Raw genomic sequence first — 20,603 nt, 5'->3', positions numbered from 1 at the left:
GTGATCAGCGGTCCTGTGGGGACTTAACCCTGGTTCACAACAAGTCCCCACCTGGCCCAGAGATCTGGAACGTGTGTCCTGGAGAAGGTGCAGCCCCCTCCTCTCTCCAGACCTGTCCACTGTGCCACGTGGGCAGCAGCCACGGCCTGGACGCTGTGCCGCTCTGGAGGTTGACCGAGCGGGCACGAGGCTTACAGAACTTGGAGTGGGGGGTGGACGAGCTTATTCATGTGGTGCGAGGGACATCTGTCCTAAAGAAGGACCCTGGGGCTCCGTCCGAGCTGGGCGGGTCTGACACCCACATCATTGCTGCTTCACACGCACGGGGGTACTCGAGTGTGTGCCTTGAATCTGGGGTGCGTGTCATGTGGCAGGTCTTCCTGGGCCAGGTCTGTGGTCTTTGTGCGGATGTCACTGTTGAGGGGAGCCATGTCCACTGAGCTCCCGGCGCCTGACTTCCCGCCAGTGGGACCACGTAGCACACAGAGCAGTAGATCAGAGGGGGACATGTGCACTTTCTGGAGTGTCTTCCCCGCAGAAGGGCTCGGTCCCTGGGGCCCAGGCCCCTCCCTGGGCCCCCGCCTGCCTCACGCACAGGGAGGGGTCTCCCAATGGTCTCTTCATTAGCAGGAGGGCTCCCGCCCTCCTGTGGGTTTCCTTCCAGAGTTTGCTGCTCGGAACGGGGTCATACTCCTCATCTGGTGCTTGGGGAAGGACGGGTCTGGCTCCCGAGGTCCCCGAGCCCCCCGAGCCCCAGAGGCTGCGTGAGGGGTGGGCCCGTTCCCCGGAGCAGCCATGGGCAGGCGAGAGGGCGCCCCATCTGTGCTGGCGCTGCTCCGCTGCGCTGTGCTTCGCTGCTGCCTGGGTCCCCAGTCTCCTGCCGCGTTTTGAGGACGAGGGGGGAGGGCAGGGCTCCCCACCAGAGTGTGGGCCTCCCGAGTGCCCAGCCCAGCTCGTCTTGGGGCCTCGGACGGCGCGGAGGAGGCCTGTGCTGAGTCCTCAGATGGGTGGGGAACCGCCCCCACCCCCCACCCCCGCTGCGACAATGCCGTGTTGCCTTTCCCTTGAGCTGCAGTCGTAGGCGGAGCGCTGGCCCCGCAGGACTCTGCCTCCGCCGTGCACCGCCACACCCCACCCCAGCCCCGGGCCCCTCCAGCCACAGGTCCTCAGCGGAGCCGCGGAGCCCGCCTCTGAGAGTCTGGTGTTGCCTTTGACCAGCGGCTTGGGGGAGTCTGAAAACCCCCCGAGTGATCTCCATCTGGGAGCCCGTTCTTAGTGGCTGAGATGGATGTCAGTGACTTAGTCCAGGACTGTGTTTTATTCCTTTAAACTACCTTAAAACTGTGAATATGCTGATCACTTGGGGTGCACGGCCAGTGGGAATGGGAACGCAGCGCTGGTGGCTGGAGCTGAGGGGCACATGTGGGAGGCGGTGGGTAGGTGTGGGGGGAGCAGGGGCCAAGACAGGGCCCCACAGAGACGGACCGTGGCCCTGGATCTGTCACAGCTGCCGGGAGCATCCTCTCCCAGAGCAGGGGCGACACTCAGGCCCCCAGCCTCACCCTCCAGCTCGGGTGTGTGTTTACTCTGTGCCTGAAAACCGCTGGTGTCCGTGACCAGGGAGTGGCCCGGATGCGCACACTGGGCCCTTTGATAGAAAGCGCCCTCTCCCCTCTTGCAGGCGGCCGACGCCCTGCAGCCCACCCTGCAGTCCGAGATGCAGCTGGAGCATGGGGCCATCCAGATCCAGTGAGGGGACGGCCGCCGACCAGACAGGGCCCGAGCCAGAGCCACCGCTCAGCGCTGGTTCCCGTCACCCGCACCGTTCACACGCACCCGTCCCTCGGCTTCGCACGGGAGGGGGCCCGCACACGTTCTGCTCAAGTGCATCCGAGTGCCTCATCCTCGGGGAGAGTGCCCCGGTAAATAAAGACGACGGTAGCCCCTGCCGCCCCCGCCTGAAGACCCTGTTTCTTTTGATCACCCCGCCGTGTCCGGGGAAGGAGCGGGAAGCACAGCGTGGTCGCGTTAAGTACACGTGGGAAATCAAGAACTACGATATTTTTCTCTGTTCAAACAGCTTTTTTAATTTGCTATGGTGTTTATAACAAAAAACAAAATTGAAAAAAAAGTGGAGTAGCAGAAGCCTTTTGCTGTGTGCTCTGTTCAGTGTAATGAGAATAGGTATTTGCAAAAGAAGACTAACGATTTTGATGGAAACGTTGCTTACCTACTTTTCTAGGGGGATGCTGTCAGCACTGTGATTGTGCATTTCTAATGGAATAAAATGTATTTATGACCATGGCGGCTGTCACGTTGTTTCCTCTTAGGAGATGGCCCCTGGGCCCGTGGCGGCCCTGATGTAGCTGTGTGGGCCCTTCCAGAGGAAGGGGCGTGGCTGTCCTGGCAGTCCTGTGATGGAGCCTGGGGTGCAGGGGGCTGCACGATGGAGTGTCTCCAGGCACGGTGTCCCTCGAGGCAGCGTGAGCCTTCAGAATTGGGGTGCTCCCACGAGTAAGCTGCGCTGTTGAATGGCATGGCCTCTTCCAGCCCCAGAAAGTCCCAGCTCTGGGGGGTCTTTAGAGAAAGTCGTGTCTGAAGGAGCATGCCATATTGATGGTCTAATTAACGTGTGTCTGGAATCCCAGAAGGAGAGAATAGAAGGAAGATGACACGTAAAGGATTGGGGAAGCAGAACAGATCTCACGTAGAAATACAGAGGAAGCCGTGCCTGGACACACGCAGAACGTCGAAGACAAGCATAACCCAGAAGCAGCCAGAGAGGAAGGACGGACCACCCTCATGAGGTGGCGTTAGAAGCAGAGGCGTTATGGGAAAAATGCTCTGCACGGAGTCGGGTCTTTAGTAGAACAGCTGTTCAAGAATGCCGGTGACAGTTGGCATCTGGCCCAGAGCTCTGCTCTGAGGTGTACACCCAGGAGAATTGAAACCGTATGTCCACACGTAAATGTGCACACGAACATTCATAGCGCACTTTTCACGATAGCCGGAGACTGGGAACAGCCTACAAAATGGGGTCCACCGACACAGCAGCCTTGTAGCTCAGCCGCAAAAGGAAGGAAGCACTGACACAGGTTTCAAGGTGGATGAACCTTGAACACGTGCTGAGTGAGAGAAGCCAGACCCAATAGCCCGCATATTATGTGGTTCTATTTGTATGAAACGTCCGGAATGGGCAAATCCGTGGAGACAGAGAGCAGATGAGCAGTGGCCTGGGCTGGGGGAGGGGAGGTAGGGAGTGACTAATACTGCAAATGCGGATTCTTCTGGAGAGGACGAAGATGTTCTGGAATTAGTGGTGCTGTTGGCCCAACTCTGTAGATCCACTAGAAGTCACACTAGAAGGGGTGAAGTTTTGGGGATATAAATTATATCTCAAGGTTATTAAAAATAAAGAATTGGGCAGCATTTAAAAAAACAGGAACAAAAATGAGGGTGTCACCTGCAGACGATTCCATCCTATAAAGGAAGTTGAAAGACATTTTCTTCAAGAGCAGGAATATGGACCCAGGAGGAGGTTCTGAGAGCAGAAGGTTGGGGGGCGGGGGGGCAAATACAACACCGAGGAGGTGTATCTAGTACTCCGTGTAAACTGCCTCACAGTAAAATGTTGGAAAACATTGCTCTGAAGGTTGGGGCAGGCAGGAAAGGAGCTAAGTCGTTGTAAAGCCCCCTTTCCTTGCCCTGGAGAGAAAGGATCAAGATGCTGTACAATTATAAGGCATCAAAGTCAATATTTATGGGCTTCCCTGGTGGCGCAGTGGTTGAGAGTCTGCCTGCCGATGCAGGGGACATGGGTTCATGCCCCGGTCTGGCAAGATCCCACATGCCGCGGAGCGGCTGGGCCCGTGAGCCACGGCCGCTGAGCCTGCGTGTCCAGAGCCTGTGCTCCGCAACGGGAGAGGCCACAACAGTGAGAGAGGCCCGTGTACCACAAAAAAAAAAAAGAAAAAAAGAAACACAGCACAGAAAAGAAGTCAGTAAGGTGTGGGATGTCCAAACGGCGTGATTAGTGCACTTGACCTAATCGACGTGTAGAACACGGCATACGGCGGTCACGGGGCACGCTTTCTGTTCTTCCCACCTGCTCTTTTGAACTTTATTCAAGTCACCCACACACCAGACCAGGAAGAAGGTCAAATAAGAGATCAGAGTGGAAAAGTATTTCTAATTGACAATTAAATACGACAGGTCAACATATCAGAACTCATGGAATACATCGAAAGGTGTGCTTAGAGAAAAATTTATATTTCCTTCAGATACATTCCCAGAAGTGGAATTGCTGGATCATATGGTAGCTCTATTTTTAATTTTTTTGAGGACCCTCCATACTGTTTCCCATCACGGCTGTGCCCATTTACATTCCCACCAACAGTGCACAAAGATTTCCTTTTCTCCACATCCTTGCCAGCACTTATTATTTTCTGTCTTTTTCATAATAGCTGTTCTGATAGGTGTGAAGGGATAGCTCATTGTGGTTTTGATTTGCATTTCCCTAATAATTAGTGATGTTGAGCCTCTTTTTATGTGCCTGTTGGCCATATGTGTGTCTTCTTCGGAAAAGTATCTATTCCAGTCCTTTGCCCACATTTTCCAATTGATTTATTTGTTTTTTTTTGCTGTTATGTGAATTCATTATATATTTTGTATATTAGCCCCTTATCAGATGGATGGTCTGCAGATATTTTCTCCCTTCTGTAGGTTGCATTTTTACTTTGTTGATTATTTCTTTTGCTGTGCAGAAGTGTTTTAGTTAGATGTAGCCTCACTTGTTTATTTTTGCTTTTGTTGCTTGTGCTTTAGGTGTCATATCCAAAAAACTGTTGCCAAGACCAATGTCAAGGAGCTTTTTCTCTGTTTTCGTGTATGAGTTTTATGGTTTCAGGTCTCACATTTAAGTGTTAAATCCCTTTTGAGTTAATTTTTGTGAGTTGTGTAAGACAGGGGTCCAATTTCATTCTTTTGCATGTTATTATCCAGTTTTCCCAACACCATGTATTGAGGACACTGTTCTTTCCCCATTGAATATTCTTGGTTCCCTTGTTAAATACAAGTTGACCGTATATGTGTGGGTTGATTTCTGGGATGTTGATTTTCTTTCATTGGTCTGTGTCTGTTTTTATGGCAGTACCATACTGTTTTGATTACTATAGCTTTGTGATATAGTTTGAAATCAGGAAGCATGATACCTCCAGCTTTGTTCTTCTTCCTCAAGTATGCTTTGGCTATTCGGGTCTTTCGTGGTTCCATAAGAATTTCAGGATTGTTTTTTCTATTTCTGTGAAAAATGCCATTGGAATTTTGATAGGGATTGCATTGAATCTGTAGATGGCTTTGTGTAGTATAGACATTTTAACCATATTGCTTTTTCCAATCCATGTACACAGGATATTTTTCCAATTGTTTGTGTCTTGAGTTTCCTTCATCAATGTCTTATAATTTTTCAATGTACAGATCTTTCACTTACTTAGTTAAATTTATTCCTAAATAAGTTATTGTTTTTGATGCTATTGTAATTGAGATTGCTTTATTTGTTTCTCTTTCATATAGTTCATTGTTAGTGTACAGAAACAGAAACAACTGATTTTTGTATGTTAATATTGTATCCTGTAACTGTACTGAATTTATTAGTTTTAACAGTTTTTTGGTGGTGCCTTTAGGATTTTCTATATATAAGATCATATTATCTGCAGGCAGAGACTAACTTATTCCTTTCTGACTTGGATGTCTTTTTTTTTTTTCCCCCCCTAGCCTAATTGTTCTGACTGGAACCTCCAATACTAGATCGAGGAGAAATGGTGAGAGTGGGCACCCTTGTCTTGTCCTGTTCCTGATCTTAGAGGAAACACTTTCAACTTTACACCATTGAGTATGATGTTAGCTGTGGGTTTGTCATATGTGGCTTTTATTATGTTGAAGTATGTTCCTTTTATAACTATTTGTTGAGAGTTTTTATTGTGAAAGGATATTCTAGTTTTCAGATGCTTTTTCTGCATCTATTGAGACGGTATGATTTTTCTCTGTATTCTCTTAATGTGGTGTGTTACATGTATAGGTTTGTGTATGTTGAACCATCCTTGCATCCCAGGGATCACTGTCATGGTGTGTGGCCCTTTTCATGTGCTAGTGAATTTGGTTTGCTAGAATTTTGCTGAGAATTTTGCATCCATATTCATCAGGGATGTTGGTCTGTAGTTCTCTCTCCTTGGGGTATCTTTGCTTTGGTATCAGGGTAGTGCTGGCCTTGCAAACGAGTTTGGGAATATCCCTTCTTCAGTTTTTTGGAAGCGTTTGAGAAGGATTGACATTAATTTTTCTTTACAGGTTTGGTAGAGTTCACCAGTGAAGCCATCTGGTCCTGGGCTTTTCTGTGTTGGGAGGTTTCGATTACTGACTCAATCTCTTTACTTGTATTGGTCTGTTCAGGTTTTCTATTTCTTCACGATTCAGCCTTGGTAGGTTGTATGTTTCTAGGAATTTATCCATTTCTTCTAGGTTATCCAGTTTGTTGGTGTGTAATTGTTCATAGTAGTCTTTTACAATCCCTTGTATTTCTGTGGTGTCAGTTGGATGTCTCCTCATATTTCTGATTTTATTTATTTGAATCTTCTTTTTTTTTCTTAGCTGGTCTAGCTAAATGTTTGTTAATTTTATCTTTTTAAAATATCAGCACCGGGCTTCCCTGGTAGTGCAGCGGTTAAGAACCCGCCTGCTAATGCAGGGGACACGGGTTCAAGCCCTGGTCCGGGAAGGTCCCACATGCCGCGGAGCAGCTAAGCCCGTGCGCCACAACTACTGAGCCTGCGCTCTACAGCCCGCGAGCCACAACTACTGAGGCCTGCACGCCTAGAGCCCGTGCTCCGCAACAAGAGAAGACAGTGCAATGAGAAGCCTGCGCACCGCCAACGAAGAGTAGCCCCCGCTCGCTGCAACTAGAGAAAGCCTGTGTGCAGCAACAAAGACCCAATGCAGCCACAAACAAACAAACAAACAAATAAATAAATTTATTAAAAAAAAATATCAGCACCATGAGCACTGTATACATTTACAATTGTTATATCCTTTTGATAAATGGATGAATTGACCCTTTTATCGTTATTTAATGACCTTATTTGTCTCTTGTTACAGTTTTGACTCAAAGTCAAAACTTTTTAAAAATGTAAGTATAGTTACCCCTGCTGTCTTTTGTTCCCTGTTTGTGTGTAATATCGTTTCCATCCCTTCACTTTGAGCCTGTGTGTGTCCTCAAAGCTGAAGTGAGTCTCTTTTTAGACAACATACATTTGAGTCTTGTTTTTTTATTGTTCAGCCACTCTGTGACTTTTGATTGGAGAATTAATCCATTTGCATTTAGAGTTATTATTGATAAATGAAGAATTACTAATGCCATCTTATTGTTTTCTTAATGTTTTGTAGTTCCCTTGTTCCTTTCTTGCTGTCTTCCTTTGTGAATTGATGATTTCTATACTGTGTGCTTTGATTCCGTTTCCTTCATCTTTTGTGTATCCCCTGTAGGTTTAACAACAGTCCTTTTAAAGCTGACACCAACTTTGACCATACACAAAAACTCTACCTTTTAACTCTCCCATTTTATCTTTTTTTTTAAATATCTTTATTGGGGTATAATTGCTTTACAATGGTGTGTTAGTTTCTGCTTTATAACAAAGTGACCATTTTATCTTTTTGAAGTCACAATTTACACCTTTTTACCTTGTGTATCCATTGACAAATTAATTGCAGCTATAGGTCATTTTTAATACTTTGGTCCTTTAACTTTTATACTAGAGTGAAGTGATTAACACACCACCATATTACAGTGTTAGAGTATTCTAAGTTTGACTATATACTTACCTTTGCTGGTGTGTTTTATATTTTCATGTGCTTTTATGTTACTGATTAGCATCCTTTCATTTCAGCATGAAGAACTCTTTACAGCATTTCTTGTAAGGCAGGTCCAGTGGTGAGGAGCTCCCTCAGCTTTTATTTCTTCAGAAGAGACTTTTATCTCCCCTTCATTTCGGAAGGACGGCTGTGCTGGGTGTTCTTTGTTGGCAGCATTTCTAATATATCATCCCACTGGCCTGCATAGCTTCTGCCGAGAAACCCACTAATAGCCTCACGGGGCTTCCCTTGTATGTGAGGAATTTTTTTTTCTCTTGCTGCTTGTAAAACTCTCCCCTTGGCTTTCATTTTACACAGTTCTCTTGTGCTGTGTTCTGGAGAAGATAGTTTGGGGTTGAAATTTTAGGGCGATCTCTGAGCTTTAGGAACTTGGAGGTCTAACTCTCCCCTCCAGCTTTGGGAAGTTCCCCCATTATTTCTCTCCTTCCGGGATCCCAGTATTGTGCCCACTCTTTCTTTTAACCGTGTCCTATAGTTCACCCCTGTTTTCTTCACTCTTTTTCATTCTTTTTTTCTTTCTGCGCCTCTGGCTGGATGGTTTCAAGTGGGCCGCCTTCTGGTTCACAGATCCTTTGTGCTGTTGGACCGCTCTATCAGATTCTTCGTTTCAGTCACTGTATTCTTAAACTTTAGGGTTTCTGGGGGTGGAGGGCTGGTGTGTGTTTGTTTTCTGTTTCTTTGTTGAACTTCTCATTTTGTTCACGCATTGTTTTACTAATTCCATTTAGCTGTCTATCTGTGTTTTCTTGTAGCTCACTAAATTTCTTTAAGAGGATTTTTCTGAATTCTCTGTCAGACATTTCATAGATCTCCATTTTTTGGTGTCATTCGTTGTAGTTTCATTAGTTCCCTTTCTTTTTTATAAAGATTTTTTTTTTTTTGGATGTACTAGTTCCCTTTTGTGTGTCTTGTTTCCTTGATTACTCGTGATCTCGTGGCCTCGTGTTGGTGTCTGAACATTAGAAGAAGTAGGCACCTGTTCCAACTATACAGACTGGGTTTGGCAGGGAAAGTCCTTCATCAGTCGGCCCATCCAGGAACCCAGGTGGGTCATGGGATGGTGTCCGCAGATGGGCTCGCTGCTGGAGTCCTCGGGCAGCTTCCTGCTGGTACCTGGTCAGCCGGTGGGCAGGCCTGGTGCCTGGGTTCCCTGGGGCAAGCCGGACACCTGCAGCCACCTGCGGGTGCTCGAGTCCGGGGTAAAGTTGGGCGCTCATGTCACTCGCCCTCCCCAGTGCGGAGGGTGTCTCTCTGCTGGACAGCCTATGCCTGGGGGAGGGGAGGCAGGGATGGGTAGTGTGAACCTGTCTCTTCTACCCTCCTCATTGTGTCTTGTCTTATTTCTCTGCTCCACCCACGTGCTGTAATCCCTCACCCGGAGTCCTGAGCTCTTGGGAAGCATTTTCACGTGTGGATGGTTGGTGTTCAAAGGGACATTCCTGGGAGGGGATGAGCCCTGGGAACCCCTCTACTGCCCCTCCCTGATGGCACTCTTAATAGCGCCTATCCTTACGGAATCTTACCTATAAGTTAAAAAATCGTCACAAGGAGACTTGCAGGCTCAGATGACTTCACTGTTAAGTGCTCAGAAATGTTTGCGGAAGAACAGCAGTCTTTATAAACTCTTGCACGGAACAAAAAAAGAGGCTCACGTTCCATCTTGTTGTATGAGCAGCCTTGACCCCAGCAGCCACGAGTGGGGTGGGTGTTTGCCACCCTTCTAGCCCGTAAGGGACATAATCTGGACCTGTAAGGTAATCAGCTTTCTTATTCCCAGGAAGGGAAGAGAGACAAGTCCCTGTTGAAATGGACAAAGCGCGGGTGCCCCTAGGGAGAGGGGGGAAGAGGGATGGGGTGGAGGAGGGAAACCATCTGATCCTTTTCAGAAGCGGGGTTTATAACGGTATTCATTCATCGCGGCCGAATTATTAATGATGAGTGAGTTTCGCCCCATGCTACTCGCCCGAGGAAAGGCAAAAGACATGCGCGCATGAACAGACCACAGCAAGAGGCCCTCCAGATGGCCAACGAACGTCTGAAAAAGTGTTCCAGTGGTCAAGTCAAAACCACCATGAGATGGCTCCAGAATCACCAGGATCCGAAAGACTAGCGACCTTGAGGGGTGTGCGGGTGGGGCCTCCCGCGCGGCGGGGGCGGGGCTGGGCGGAAGCGCGCAGACTCCCTACTGGGGAGAGCGCCCCGGGGCGGGTGGTCCAGCAGCCCCTCCAGGCGCCGCACCCTTCACAGCGGCGCGGGGTGCCTCCCGTGGCCTGCCCTTCCCACGGGGCGCCAACAGTCGTGGGAGTGGATGGAGTCCTGCCGTCACACCGATGGGTGGGGCCGGAAGCAGGACTGTGACCCCGTTTATGCCCATTTCAAGAGGGGGCAGGACGAGCCTCCTTCCTCCCTGGCGTTAGAATCATCCAGGGAGGAAGGGGCAGTGGTGAGGCAGGCGGGCGGCCGGGGGGGCTGGCATCTCCGCGTGTCTTAAGCTGGGTGCGCTGGCGCTGTGCGAAGGTGTGCCGTGATTTGTATGTTTCCTTGTCACTCTTCACCCTAAAAGCTTTTGTTTTTTTTCTTCTTCTTTCTAAATAAGACACACAAAGGGCCAGAGTTTGCTGCCGGTAGGCCCGCACTAAAACATCTTAAAACCTACGCTTCTGGCGGAAGGCGGGTGGTACCAGACGGAGGATCTGAGACTCGGGGAGGAAGGAAGCACAGAGAAAGGGGTAAATGTGAGTTGTCCGGAAACCCGGCTGCGTAGGAGAAGGTAGTGTCTGTGGGGCTTACAGAGAAAAAGAAGTAGCGTGTGATGAAGGGCGTACTCGGGAAGATGGTAGAGAACTAGTAGTCTGGGCTTCAGCCGTTAAGTTGTCCTTCCTTATCCGTTAAAAGACTAGGAACAGTATCTGTAGCTTCCAGGCTAACAGGGGGGAAGTTGCCGTGAGGAAAAATACCCAATGGCTCCGAAAGAAGGCAGGAAAGAAGGGGGCACAGGACGGGGGCGCCTCTGGGGGTACAGACGCTGGGCTGCCGAGGCCTTGCACTGCTGTGTCCCCACTGCCGGGTGAAGCACACACGATCCTTGTGAAAGGAAGATGGCATGGAATTCAGTGCGCAAGCGGTTGTGCACGCTCACCACCCAGCACACAATCAGGATAAGCCAGCAGACGAGAGAGGGCAGCACAGGCGGGACCGACATCAACAGCGGGCCACGGGCGCTGGGCTTCTCCCAGGCTTTCACACAATCTGCTTACGATGTTCAGAGAGAGGAGCACTGAGAATTGGAACCGTGACCCGAAAACTTTCTCGAAGTACAAAAGCGTCATTGTACAACTTTCACAGAATAATCAAAAGTGCGAATTCAGGATGTAGGTATCGTGGCAGATTAGGCAGAGCTGAGATCATTGGTGAACTGGAAAATAGGGTAGAAGAAAATAGCCAGGATGAAGAATGGTGTCCCAAACGCTCAGAGAAGGACGTAGCCCACCCTTTCTCAGACTCCTTCAGAAAACAGAGGCGGAACATTTCCCAGCTCAGCTATGAGGCTCAGATATCTCTGGCATCAAAACCTAAGAAGATGAGTAGGGACAGAAAATGACAGGCCAGTCTTACTCAGAGAAAAGAAATTCTATGCAAGATATTAGCAGATCAAATCTGGCAATAATACAAAGTGCAGACGGGAGATCATCCGCTGCCTGACTTGCGGGTCGCGAGAAACACGTCGGGCTTGAGGGTTTATTTTATTTCTAGGAGCCGGGCTGAGCTCCCTAAACTAAATACGTGAATTCACAAGCGTGGACACAATAAATCCTTCAGGTTTTCTTGGTGCCCGTGTGTTTTCAGCTCAGGACTGCAGCCTGGTTTGTGACACGGCACATTTAGAGATTAAGGGGGAAAGTCACACGATTAGCTCCGCAGAAGCAGAGCCAGCCTTTAAAAAAATTCAGCCTCTATTCAAAATGCTAAAAAAAAAACGAGACAGCATTCTAGAAATAAGAGGGAACTTCCTCACCTCGCTCAAGGCTTTCCACAAAGCCCGGCCGGCCGGCAGCAGGCTCACCGTTGACCCCAGGAACTTGGTTCAGCGTTGAGCTGAAGGCCTTCCAAGCCGTGGGGGAGAAGGAAACAAGACTTCAGGAGTGGAAAGGGAGAGACAAAGCTGTCATTATTTGAGGTGATGGCGTTGTGTTCTAGAAAATTCCAAACAATTTCCAAAGACGGGTTATCGCAACTGTTAGCAAGGTTTGGGGTCAAAACCAAGTCCCTACATACGAACGAGTTCCCTTCTGAGAGCACGTTCATAAGTACAACAAATTAGCCTAGGTACCCAACTCTCACAATCGGCTACATAGTACTGTACTGTAATAGGTTTATAATACTTTTCACACAAATAATACATAAAAAACAAGCACAAAAAATAAAAGATCTTTAATTTTACAGTACAGTACCTTGAAAAGTACAGTAGCACGGTACAACAGCTGGCATACAGGGGCATGTTTGCATCTCTGAAAATTCACAACTGGAAGCTTTGTGTGTAGGGGACTTCCTGTACAGAGTGTTGCTGCATTTCTACATTCCATCAGCAGTCACATGAAAATGAAACTTTAAGAAGACTTCATTAAAGTAGCCGTAAAATATCAAGAAATAAATCCAATTAAAGATTCATACGATGTTTATGGGGGAAAATCACAAACCTCCCGAGGGAGACCTGTCCCCATTGGTGGGTGACAAGGCGCCCTGTTGCCCTGGCCCTGGAGTCTCCTGGGCTTTGGCCCCCTCCCCTGGCCTGCTGAGCCCAGGAATCCTTCACCCAGTCGGGAGCCATAACCCGCTGACCGCCTCGCCCCTCACGCCCTCTCTTCCCTCCTCAACCCGCTTGAACTCCTACTCATCTAGCAAAAGCCCACACAGAAAATCCCAGTGTTCGCCTACCTGCACAGATCAGCGGGGGAGCACCCTGCGCTTCCCAGGGGCCGCGTGATTCTGCCTGGCGAGCCCACTCTGCCCTCCCCGGCCTGTTCCAGCTCCTCCCGCCCTCACTGCTGGCAAAGCCTCACTGTTTCATCAAGGGAAGCGGTGTGAGCCCTCAGGCAGCAGAGCAGGAGGTGGACATCGGGAGGGCTCCGTTCGGGTCAGGAGAGGCCGGTGGAGGGACGAGCAGAGCTGGGCCTGTGGACGGGTCAGCCCCACCCCTGGGGAGGGTGGATGCGCTCCATGCACAGGCGGAGGGGGGCGGTTCGATCCATCCCTCTACTGGCCATGCAAACGACATCAGCCTCCCCTGCAGAGCTACCCCTTCCCTCTTTATTATAAGTAACTATTTTGTAGGAAAGCACTTTAAAACTACACAAACATCCCACGCTTCCTCAGACTTCCACTTGTCTATTCATCTGAGTATAAGCGCGTGAATTACAATTCTTTTCAGCAGGCGGTAGTCTGTTCCTGTCGGGGCACCCTGTCAGGCTGGCTCCAAGCACGCTGGGGGCCCCCGGGGGCCCTGGACGGCTTCCTGGCCATCTGGTGTTTCAAGATGTTCCAGGAGCATCTGGTGTTTTCCTGCCCAGGTTGGAATCGGCCATCTCTCCAAGGAGTCCCGGCCACTGTCAGTGGAAGCTGGTGTTTAGAAACCATGATCTGGGTGCTGGGGTGCCCTGGGTCCTTGCTGCTGGGGTGTCACAGCTGCCAGCCCTCTCAGTGGACAGAACTAGGACTTGTACAGACGCAGGTCCACACTCACAGTCACCCTCGCACAAATGCACTCACTCACACATTTATATCCGTGTTTATCTCATGATCAGTTTCCCCATTGCCGGCTCACTTCCCCTGCCAGGCGGGCCGTGTGTTCAGGTTACTGATGCACAGAGTTCCTCACTTGGTCCATGGCAGGGTTCTGTGGGCCTTAGGAAGCTGTCCCTCGAGGCTGTGATTTGATGGACGGAGCAGCCTGGGCTCAGCGGGAAGCCTGGACCCGGGTGGAACTCAGAACAGAGTCCGTCCTCGAGGCCCTCCTAGCAGACTTCTGCAGCAGCTCCTGACCTTGGCAGAGGGTCGAGCAGGCCTCCGTGTCCAGTGGTGGGGAGTGATTCTGTGAACTATGGCTTGGGCGTCTGTCACGGAATTCTTGGCTCCGGACCGAGGGCCGGGGGCAGAGGGCGAGGCGGGTATTCTCAGGCTGCAGCTGGCGAGGGGAGGAGGGAGCGTTTTGGCAACACAGCTTGCACTAGGCCAGGGCAGGCCAGCGCTCAGAGCGGTAACCCCGTGACCTGCGTCCGGGCTGGCTGGGACTTGCTGTTTCCTGGGGTCACGACGGAGCCCCCACCTCTCCACTCCGGAGGACACCCTGTGACCCGGCTCGGGGGCCCACGGGGCCTTCTGCTCGTTGGCCTTGTCAGGGATCGCGGCAAGGGGCCGGGAGAAGTGAGTCCGAGTCCACACGTACCGTGAGCCCGTGCTCGCGTCCCTTTGCCCTGGGCCGCCAGAGCCGCACCCCGACTCCCACCGAATGTCGTCGATCGGTAGGAAAGTCACGCGGCCAGTGCCCGTCTCCTCTGTGCAGGCGCCTGGCCAACCCGCCGGGCCGCGCCACCGTCCCCCGCCGGTGCTCTGGCCTGTGGGGCCCACCCGCCCCTTCTCCCGGGTTTGGCTGCAGGACGGCCTGGCTGGAGCCGGAAGCACAAAGGAAAGGAGGGTCGGATCGGGGGGCGACATTACACCCCAAGCTCCCCACCCTGCGGGGCTGGACGGGTCCCAGGGTGAGCTGCAGGGGCTGGGAAAGCTCTGCAGGAGGGGAGGGCGGAATTATGCCCCCGGCCGCAGGGACCCTCTCCCCACAGAGCCAGAGAACGTGGGTAGGGATGTCGGCCCGTGAACTCGGCGCTGGATTCAGGAAGCAGGTTCTCACTGTGGTGCTGAGGCCCCTCGGGACAGGCCGCCAGGCTTCACGCCAGCATCACGGGAGCGAAGCGGATTCTCTGGTGATATCCACTCACGGGCGGTTCGGCCCTGACGCCTCCAGACCTGTCTTCCCACCGAGGTCCTTTTCAGCCCGAACTTCATGGTTCCTAGTACCTCCGGGGCAAGGAGTTCCCTGCTGAACTAGCCACATCGACCGGCATTTCTCTTCAGTGCCCGAAAATACCCTCTCAAGTGTCAAAAGGCCTCACGAGTCTGTCTTGGTGACGGCAGACCCAAACCACTGAATCACGGGCTTCCTACTGGTGAAACGCACAGCATATGACTTGCAGCACAGTAAAGCTGTTAATGACAACGGCATCACCCTTCGGCCCTTCATTATTCTTTCTGTTACTCCTTCGAACTCCTAACAGGTAGGTGTAGAAGGGGGTCAGGCACCACCACCGTCCCCATTTTGCTGCTGAGGGAGCTACGTGATGGTCACAGCCCCGGACGGGAAGTGGGAGGTCTAAGACTTCGGGCCGGAGATGGTGAGTTTGGCTCCTTCTGTAAGCTCACCGTCAGCCCGCCTTCCACGGTCTAACGCTGATCCCCCTCCTATCTAATTTGGTCATTTTCAGGTGATTAATCTGACTCCCTGGACCCTCCCATTGCTTTTCTCTGAACCCTCTTTCTAACACAGTGCTGTGGCGGTCAGCCTCCACGATGACCCCACTCATCCCGGCCTCTTGGTCAGCGTCACCTTCCCGCATCAAATCAGGGCTGGTCCACGTGGCCAATGGCGTAGGGCAGAGCTGATGGGGTTGACTTCTGAGGCTATAAAAGGCACTGCAGCCTCCGCCTTGGCCTCTTGGATGGCGGCAGCCGCCGTGTCGTGACACTCAGGCAGCCCCACGGAGAGGGCCACTTGCAGAAACACAGGTCTCTGGCTAAGAGCACCAACGTGCCCGCCGCGTGACAGGGCCGCCTTGGAAGTGCCCCTCCCGCCCTAGGCCAGCCTTCAGACGATGCCACAGCCCCGGCTGACACAGGACCACACCTGCACGTCACGGCCCAAGTGGAGACTGCTCAGCCAGGCCCTCCCCAGAGGCCTGGCCGACCGACGGTGTGAGAGAAGCCACTGAGTTTGGGGGGTGTGACTGGAACCAGCACCCAGACCTGCACAGAACCTAGACGTGGGGCTACACCCGAGACAGACAAAACCTTCTCATTTTCCTGCCCAGGTCCCTTCTTAGTCATCCTGGGGTAACTGGACTCCCGTCAGCATCAGTGACCTGCTCGGAGGGTCCACTCCAACCCGCAGGGCCACAAGCAGGGCACACCCTCACGTGACAACCAGACTAGCAGTTTCACCACTCGGGAGGCCAGGTTTGGGTCTCAGCTCCTCCCCAAAGCTGGGCAGGCTGTTAGCAGGGCGTGAGGCTGTGTCTGCCCCACGAAGGAAAAGCCTTCCTCTGAAGTGCCTCAATCAGAGTTCTTGTGGGTAGACCAGAGGCGCTCAGCCTCGGCCATGCACTGGGAGCAGCGGTGGGAGCTCGAAGCCCCCCGTGCCGGCCCCAGCCCGACACCGGCTCAGCGTCTGGGACACATCGGGTGCCAGGAAGCTCAGACCTACCCGGGCGTTCTGAATGCAGCCGCGGCCGAAACAGCTGGTTCACGTCAGCCACGTTGATGCTTAAAAGTGTTTTCAGGCCTTGTTTACAACATAGAGCAAGCACTTGTTTAAAAAGGAGACTCCAACACATCAGGCAGGCCACATCTCAGGAAATGGTTTTTCTGGACACAGTGGTCTAACCTGAGATGGTTTACGTTTAATCGCATTTTGCCACAGGAAAAAGTGCCCCAGGAAACACTGCGCGGAGGGCAGGATGCCCAGCTGGGCTCTTTAAACAGCAGTGGCCACAGACAGCGCAGTTCACTGATTCTGTAAACGACCTCAGAGGCTCTACCTGCCCGGAGCACAGCTGCCCGACGGTACGAAACTCATTAGGAAGCCGGCACTACGGGGACGTCCACGTTTTACTAACTCATGAGGTCCCTTCAGACAGCTGACACCCAGCGACCGGTTCGGTCTCGTACTGGGCAGGGTTCTACCAGGGACAGAAGTCGTAGGACATTTTTATGCAGAAAGATCTCTTACAGGGCTGGGCGCAGACGGCTGTGGGGCTGGCACCTGGGAACAGCCAGGAGCTAACGCTACAGCTCAGATGCGGGATTTCTTCTTCCTCGAGGAAACCTCCAATTTCTCCAAAAGGCTTTCAGCCGAGCGGCCGAGGCCCCCGCACATCACGGAGGGGGATCTCCTTCACCTAAAGCCAGCTGGTGGCAGAGGTGACACACATCCCCCAGGTGCCTTCATCCCAGCCCCCAGGTGAGCGTTTGATTGAATGACGGGTGGACAGCAGCCCGGCCAGGTGCCTCGCCAACCTGACCAGGTCCCTCACTCGGCCGGCTCCGCCCCAGGTTCCTCCCGCCCCTTCCTCAGAGGGGCCTTCCCTGGATACTCACCCTGAAATAGCCACCGTGTTGGGATTCTTTGCCCAAACGCACCGCTCCTGGACACCTGTGATGTTCCCTAGCTGGTTTAGGGCCCGCGTCCCTCTGCTCCTCTGCGGGGTGGTGCAGACTTGCCCCTAGATGTTCCCTGTGATGATGGGGACACCTGGATGACTGTAACATGGATCGTGAGGCCACCGTCCCCAAGGGCAACTCCCAGACAAGCTCCAAAAGGGAAGCCCCACGTGGGACTCGGCACCTTTGCCCTGGTCCCCACGGGGGAGTTCCTGACCTCACAGGCCAAGGGACTGGGCTCAAGTCCCAGCCCTGCCACCTGTTACCTTGGTGACGTGGGCAGGTCACTTAGCCTCTGGGAGTCTCGGCTCCCATCTGTAACTCAGGCAAGAACACCAGCAGACCCTAGGTGGTGAGCGTGACAATGGGCCAGGATGCTGTGGGCCCGCAGACCAGGCAGGGGACAGCGGGTGGAGGAGGAGGGAGGTGGCTTGGTCAGGCAGAGAAGAGCAGAAACAGAAAAGTGGGAGCAACAAGAGAGACATTTCAAAGGAAGAGCCTGTGACTGAACATGAGGGAGAGGTCAGGGCTGGCTTTTTATTTTTTGTTTTTTTTTGCAGTACGCGGGCCTCTCACTGTTGCGGCGCACAGGCTCCGGACGCGCAGGCTCAGCGGCCGTGGCTCACGAGCCCAGCCGCTCCGCAGCATGTAGGATCTTCCCGGACCGGGGCACGAACTCGTGTCCCCTGCATCGGCAGGCGGACTCTCAACCACTGCGCCACCAGGGAAGCCCCAGAGTTGGCTTTTTGTTTTGCAAATGTCTGTTTCCTGATTATAGACGCAGTCCTGCTCATCGTACAAAACTCCAAGATTAAAGTTTGGGGGTATTTCAGTTATTCATTCTTCTTTTCTCCACCCTCCCCCACCTCCCCGATTCAGCATTTAATGTCTTAGACATCAGTTAAGATGATTTAAAAATTCTAATCATTTTATTTTAATGCATTGGTCCTCCATCCTGGACATCTTATTTTGTCTATTCTAGATGGACTTCTAAATATATATATATTAATATCTATTAAACCTATTAAAATTACATCTAAAAATATATGTTCAGATACAAAGCCCACAAGGCAGCAGCCCCTCAAGCATCACCCCGTGAGCTGCATGCTCACCTGTGTCATTATGTTTCCTAATTTACCAGCCCCCTATTTGGGGGCCTTTCGTTTCCAGTTAGCATCCTTGTAACATGTTTCCTGGACATGGCAGTTCTTCCACAGAGCAGTGCCCACGGAGTGACTGCCCTAGAGGCTCACAGCGTTTTCAGGGCTGCGGATACGTGTCGGCAGATTCACTGCCTGGGGCCTGCTCTTATGTGCTGGAACTACAGGGCTTCGCAGGAGCCCTGTGTCAGGACCAGGGGATGGTAGGATCTCTCCTTTGAGTTCTAGTAATAGCACCTTTGAGAATGTTACATGTGTTAAAAGTCATTTAATCCTGAACACCATCCCCACGAGAGAGGTACTATTATCATCTGAATTTTGCGGATTTGCACACTGAAGCTCAGAGAGGTTAAGCAACTTGCCTCAAGCAGCACAGCCAGTAAGTGGTGGAATCAAATTTGAACCCAGGCAGCTGGCTCCAGAGTCAGGGTCCGACCTGTATGGACCTGCATGTCCAGCGCCTGATTCACCTACACCCGACGCACCTGACTAACCTTCCTACATACTTGCCCCAGGCCAGCTGGTGACTGTGCTCATCAAGGGGAGGAGAGGGACGGGCCCCTCCGCTGGTTCCCCTGGTAGCTAATGAGCGCACCTGATGGCAATTCCACTGTAACTGGTAACCTCCCCTTCCCCGCTGGAGGCTGCCACATCGTCCTGCCCACTGTCCACTGCACACGGTGGGGTGTTGCTCCAGGACCTTTCTTCAGACACGTAAGCTCTGCCACCCATGAAACCACTGATGTCTCTGTCACCGACTCCGGGCTCCTTCTTTGGTCTTGAGGCTGGGCAAGCACAGGCCTTGCAGGCCTGCAGGGGGCAGCCCAACAGGGCCCCTACACACCGCTGCCTCTCCACCATGGTGTGGGTGCTCGGGGGGGTCTCACCCCTTTCCTCCACGTGGGAGCAGGAGCCACTTCAGGGGGAGCCACTGAAGGAGAACCCAGGGATGCCCCCTGTGGACTGGAGCTCGTGGGGCATCAGCTGAGTTCTGGAACCAGGAATCGGAACCAAGATCGGGGACGCATCTTCTCAGGCTCCCCATCTAATGGCCACTGAGGGTCCTTCCTGAAGGGGTCTTAGTCAAGAGGGAGGATTCCTGAGACACTTTGGGAGGGTCACGTGACCCTCGTGTGACCGGGGAGCATAATAACAAGGGCCTCACAAGGTCCACGTGGTCAGACCGGGAGGGAGGACCTGAGCGCCTGTGTGTGCGTGAGGACGTGCCGTGGGGATGTGCGTGAGCGTGTGCGTGGGTGCGTGGGGGGGGGCGTGCGTGAGCGTGTGCGTGGGCGCGTGGGGGGGCGTGCGTGAGCGTGTGCGTGGGCGCGTGGGGGGCGTGCGTGAGCGTGCGTGCCATGCGTGCGTGAGCGTGCCTGGGGGCCCTCAGGGGCGGGGACTTCTCCCCCTCCCCGGCCGCTGGCCCTCAGGGGGTCACTTCCGGCTCCCGTTCCTGCCTCGGCAGTGGAATCCCAGGCTGGCCGGTGGTAGGGCTTCAGGACCCGCTTCGGGTCAACGTCAACAATGGCCGTGTTAAGCTCTCGGGCCGTGTCTCCCTGGGGGCTCACGAGAGTCGAGGGCGCCGTGGTGGGAGTACAAAATGGGCACCTCAGGGGCGCGACTCGGAGGAATGGCGACCCTCGCCCCAACCCCCGGGCACGTACAGCCCCCCTCCCCACCCTGGGGTCACTGGTGTGTGCGTGTGGGTGCTGTGGACAGCTGCTGGACGAGGACGCCGGTCCCGGAAGGAGTGTGACCGCTGAGCATCCGAGGGGAACCAGCGGGGAGGCTGGTGTCCGCCCGGCCACGCTTCTCCGCCCCCGCCCCGACCCCCGCGCCCACCAGCCTCCCGAGCCTGCGGGTGGGTCTGAGCCGCTCCACGCTCTGAGGGAAGTCCCCAAAGGAGGCCGGCGAAAGGCAGCCCCCCAGAGACCTGCGGGCTGGTAGCCCCGGGGTGGACGTCTCCGGAAATCCCTGCCGGCAGGTGCGCCCTCGCTGCCCGGGGAAGCGGTCCAGAGGGTTAAGAAGCGGGCC

At 52.9% G+C, this 20,603-nt stretch overlaps 1 protein-coding gene across 15 annotated transcripts in view; it reads left to right on the top strand.

Moving 5' to 3' along the window:
* The window catches only part of BANP (BTG3 associated nuclear protein), a 116,731-nt gene extending 98,486 nt beyond the window's left edge, over positions 1–18,245 (top strand). For 6 of the 15 annotated variants that reach the window (XM_073796301.1, XM_073796296.1, XM_073796297.1 and 3 more), the window contains one exon: positions 17,970–18,245. In XM_073796301.1, coding sequence (XP_073652402.1) covers positions 17,970–18,224 — 255 coding nt within the window. In that variant the 3' untranslated portion in view covers positions 18,225–18,245. The other 9 variants (XM_033846348.2, XM_033846346.2, XM_073796304.1 and 6 more) reach the window with 5 other exon arrangements.
* Positions 18,246–20,603: the final 2,358 nt, after the last annotated feature.

Source organism: Tursiops truncatus, chromosome 19 (genome assembly GCF_011762595.2).
Source record: "Tursiops truncatus isolate mTurTru1 chromosome 19, mTurTru1.mat.Y, whole genome shotgun sequence".
Classification (NCBI taxonomy): Eukaryota; Metazoa; Chordata; class Mammalia; order Artiodactyla; family Delphinidae; genus Tursiops; species Tursiops truncatus.
The sequence above is the reverse complement of the archived record's forward strand: the minus strand, read 5'-3'. Positions and strand labels throughout refer to the sequence as shown.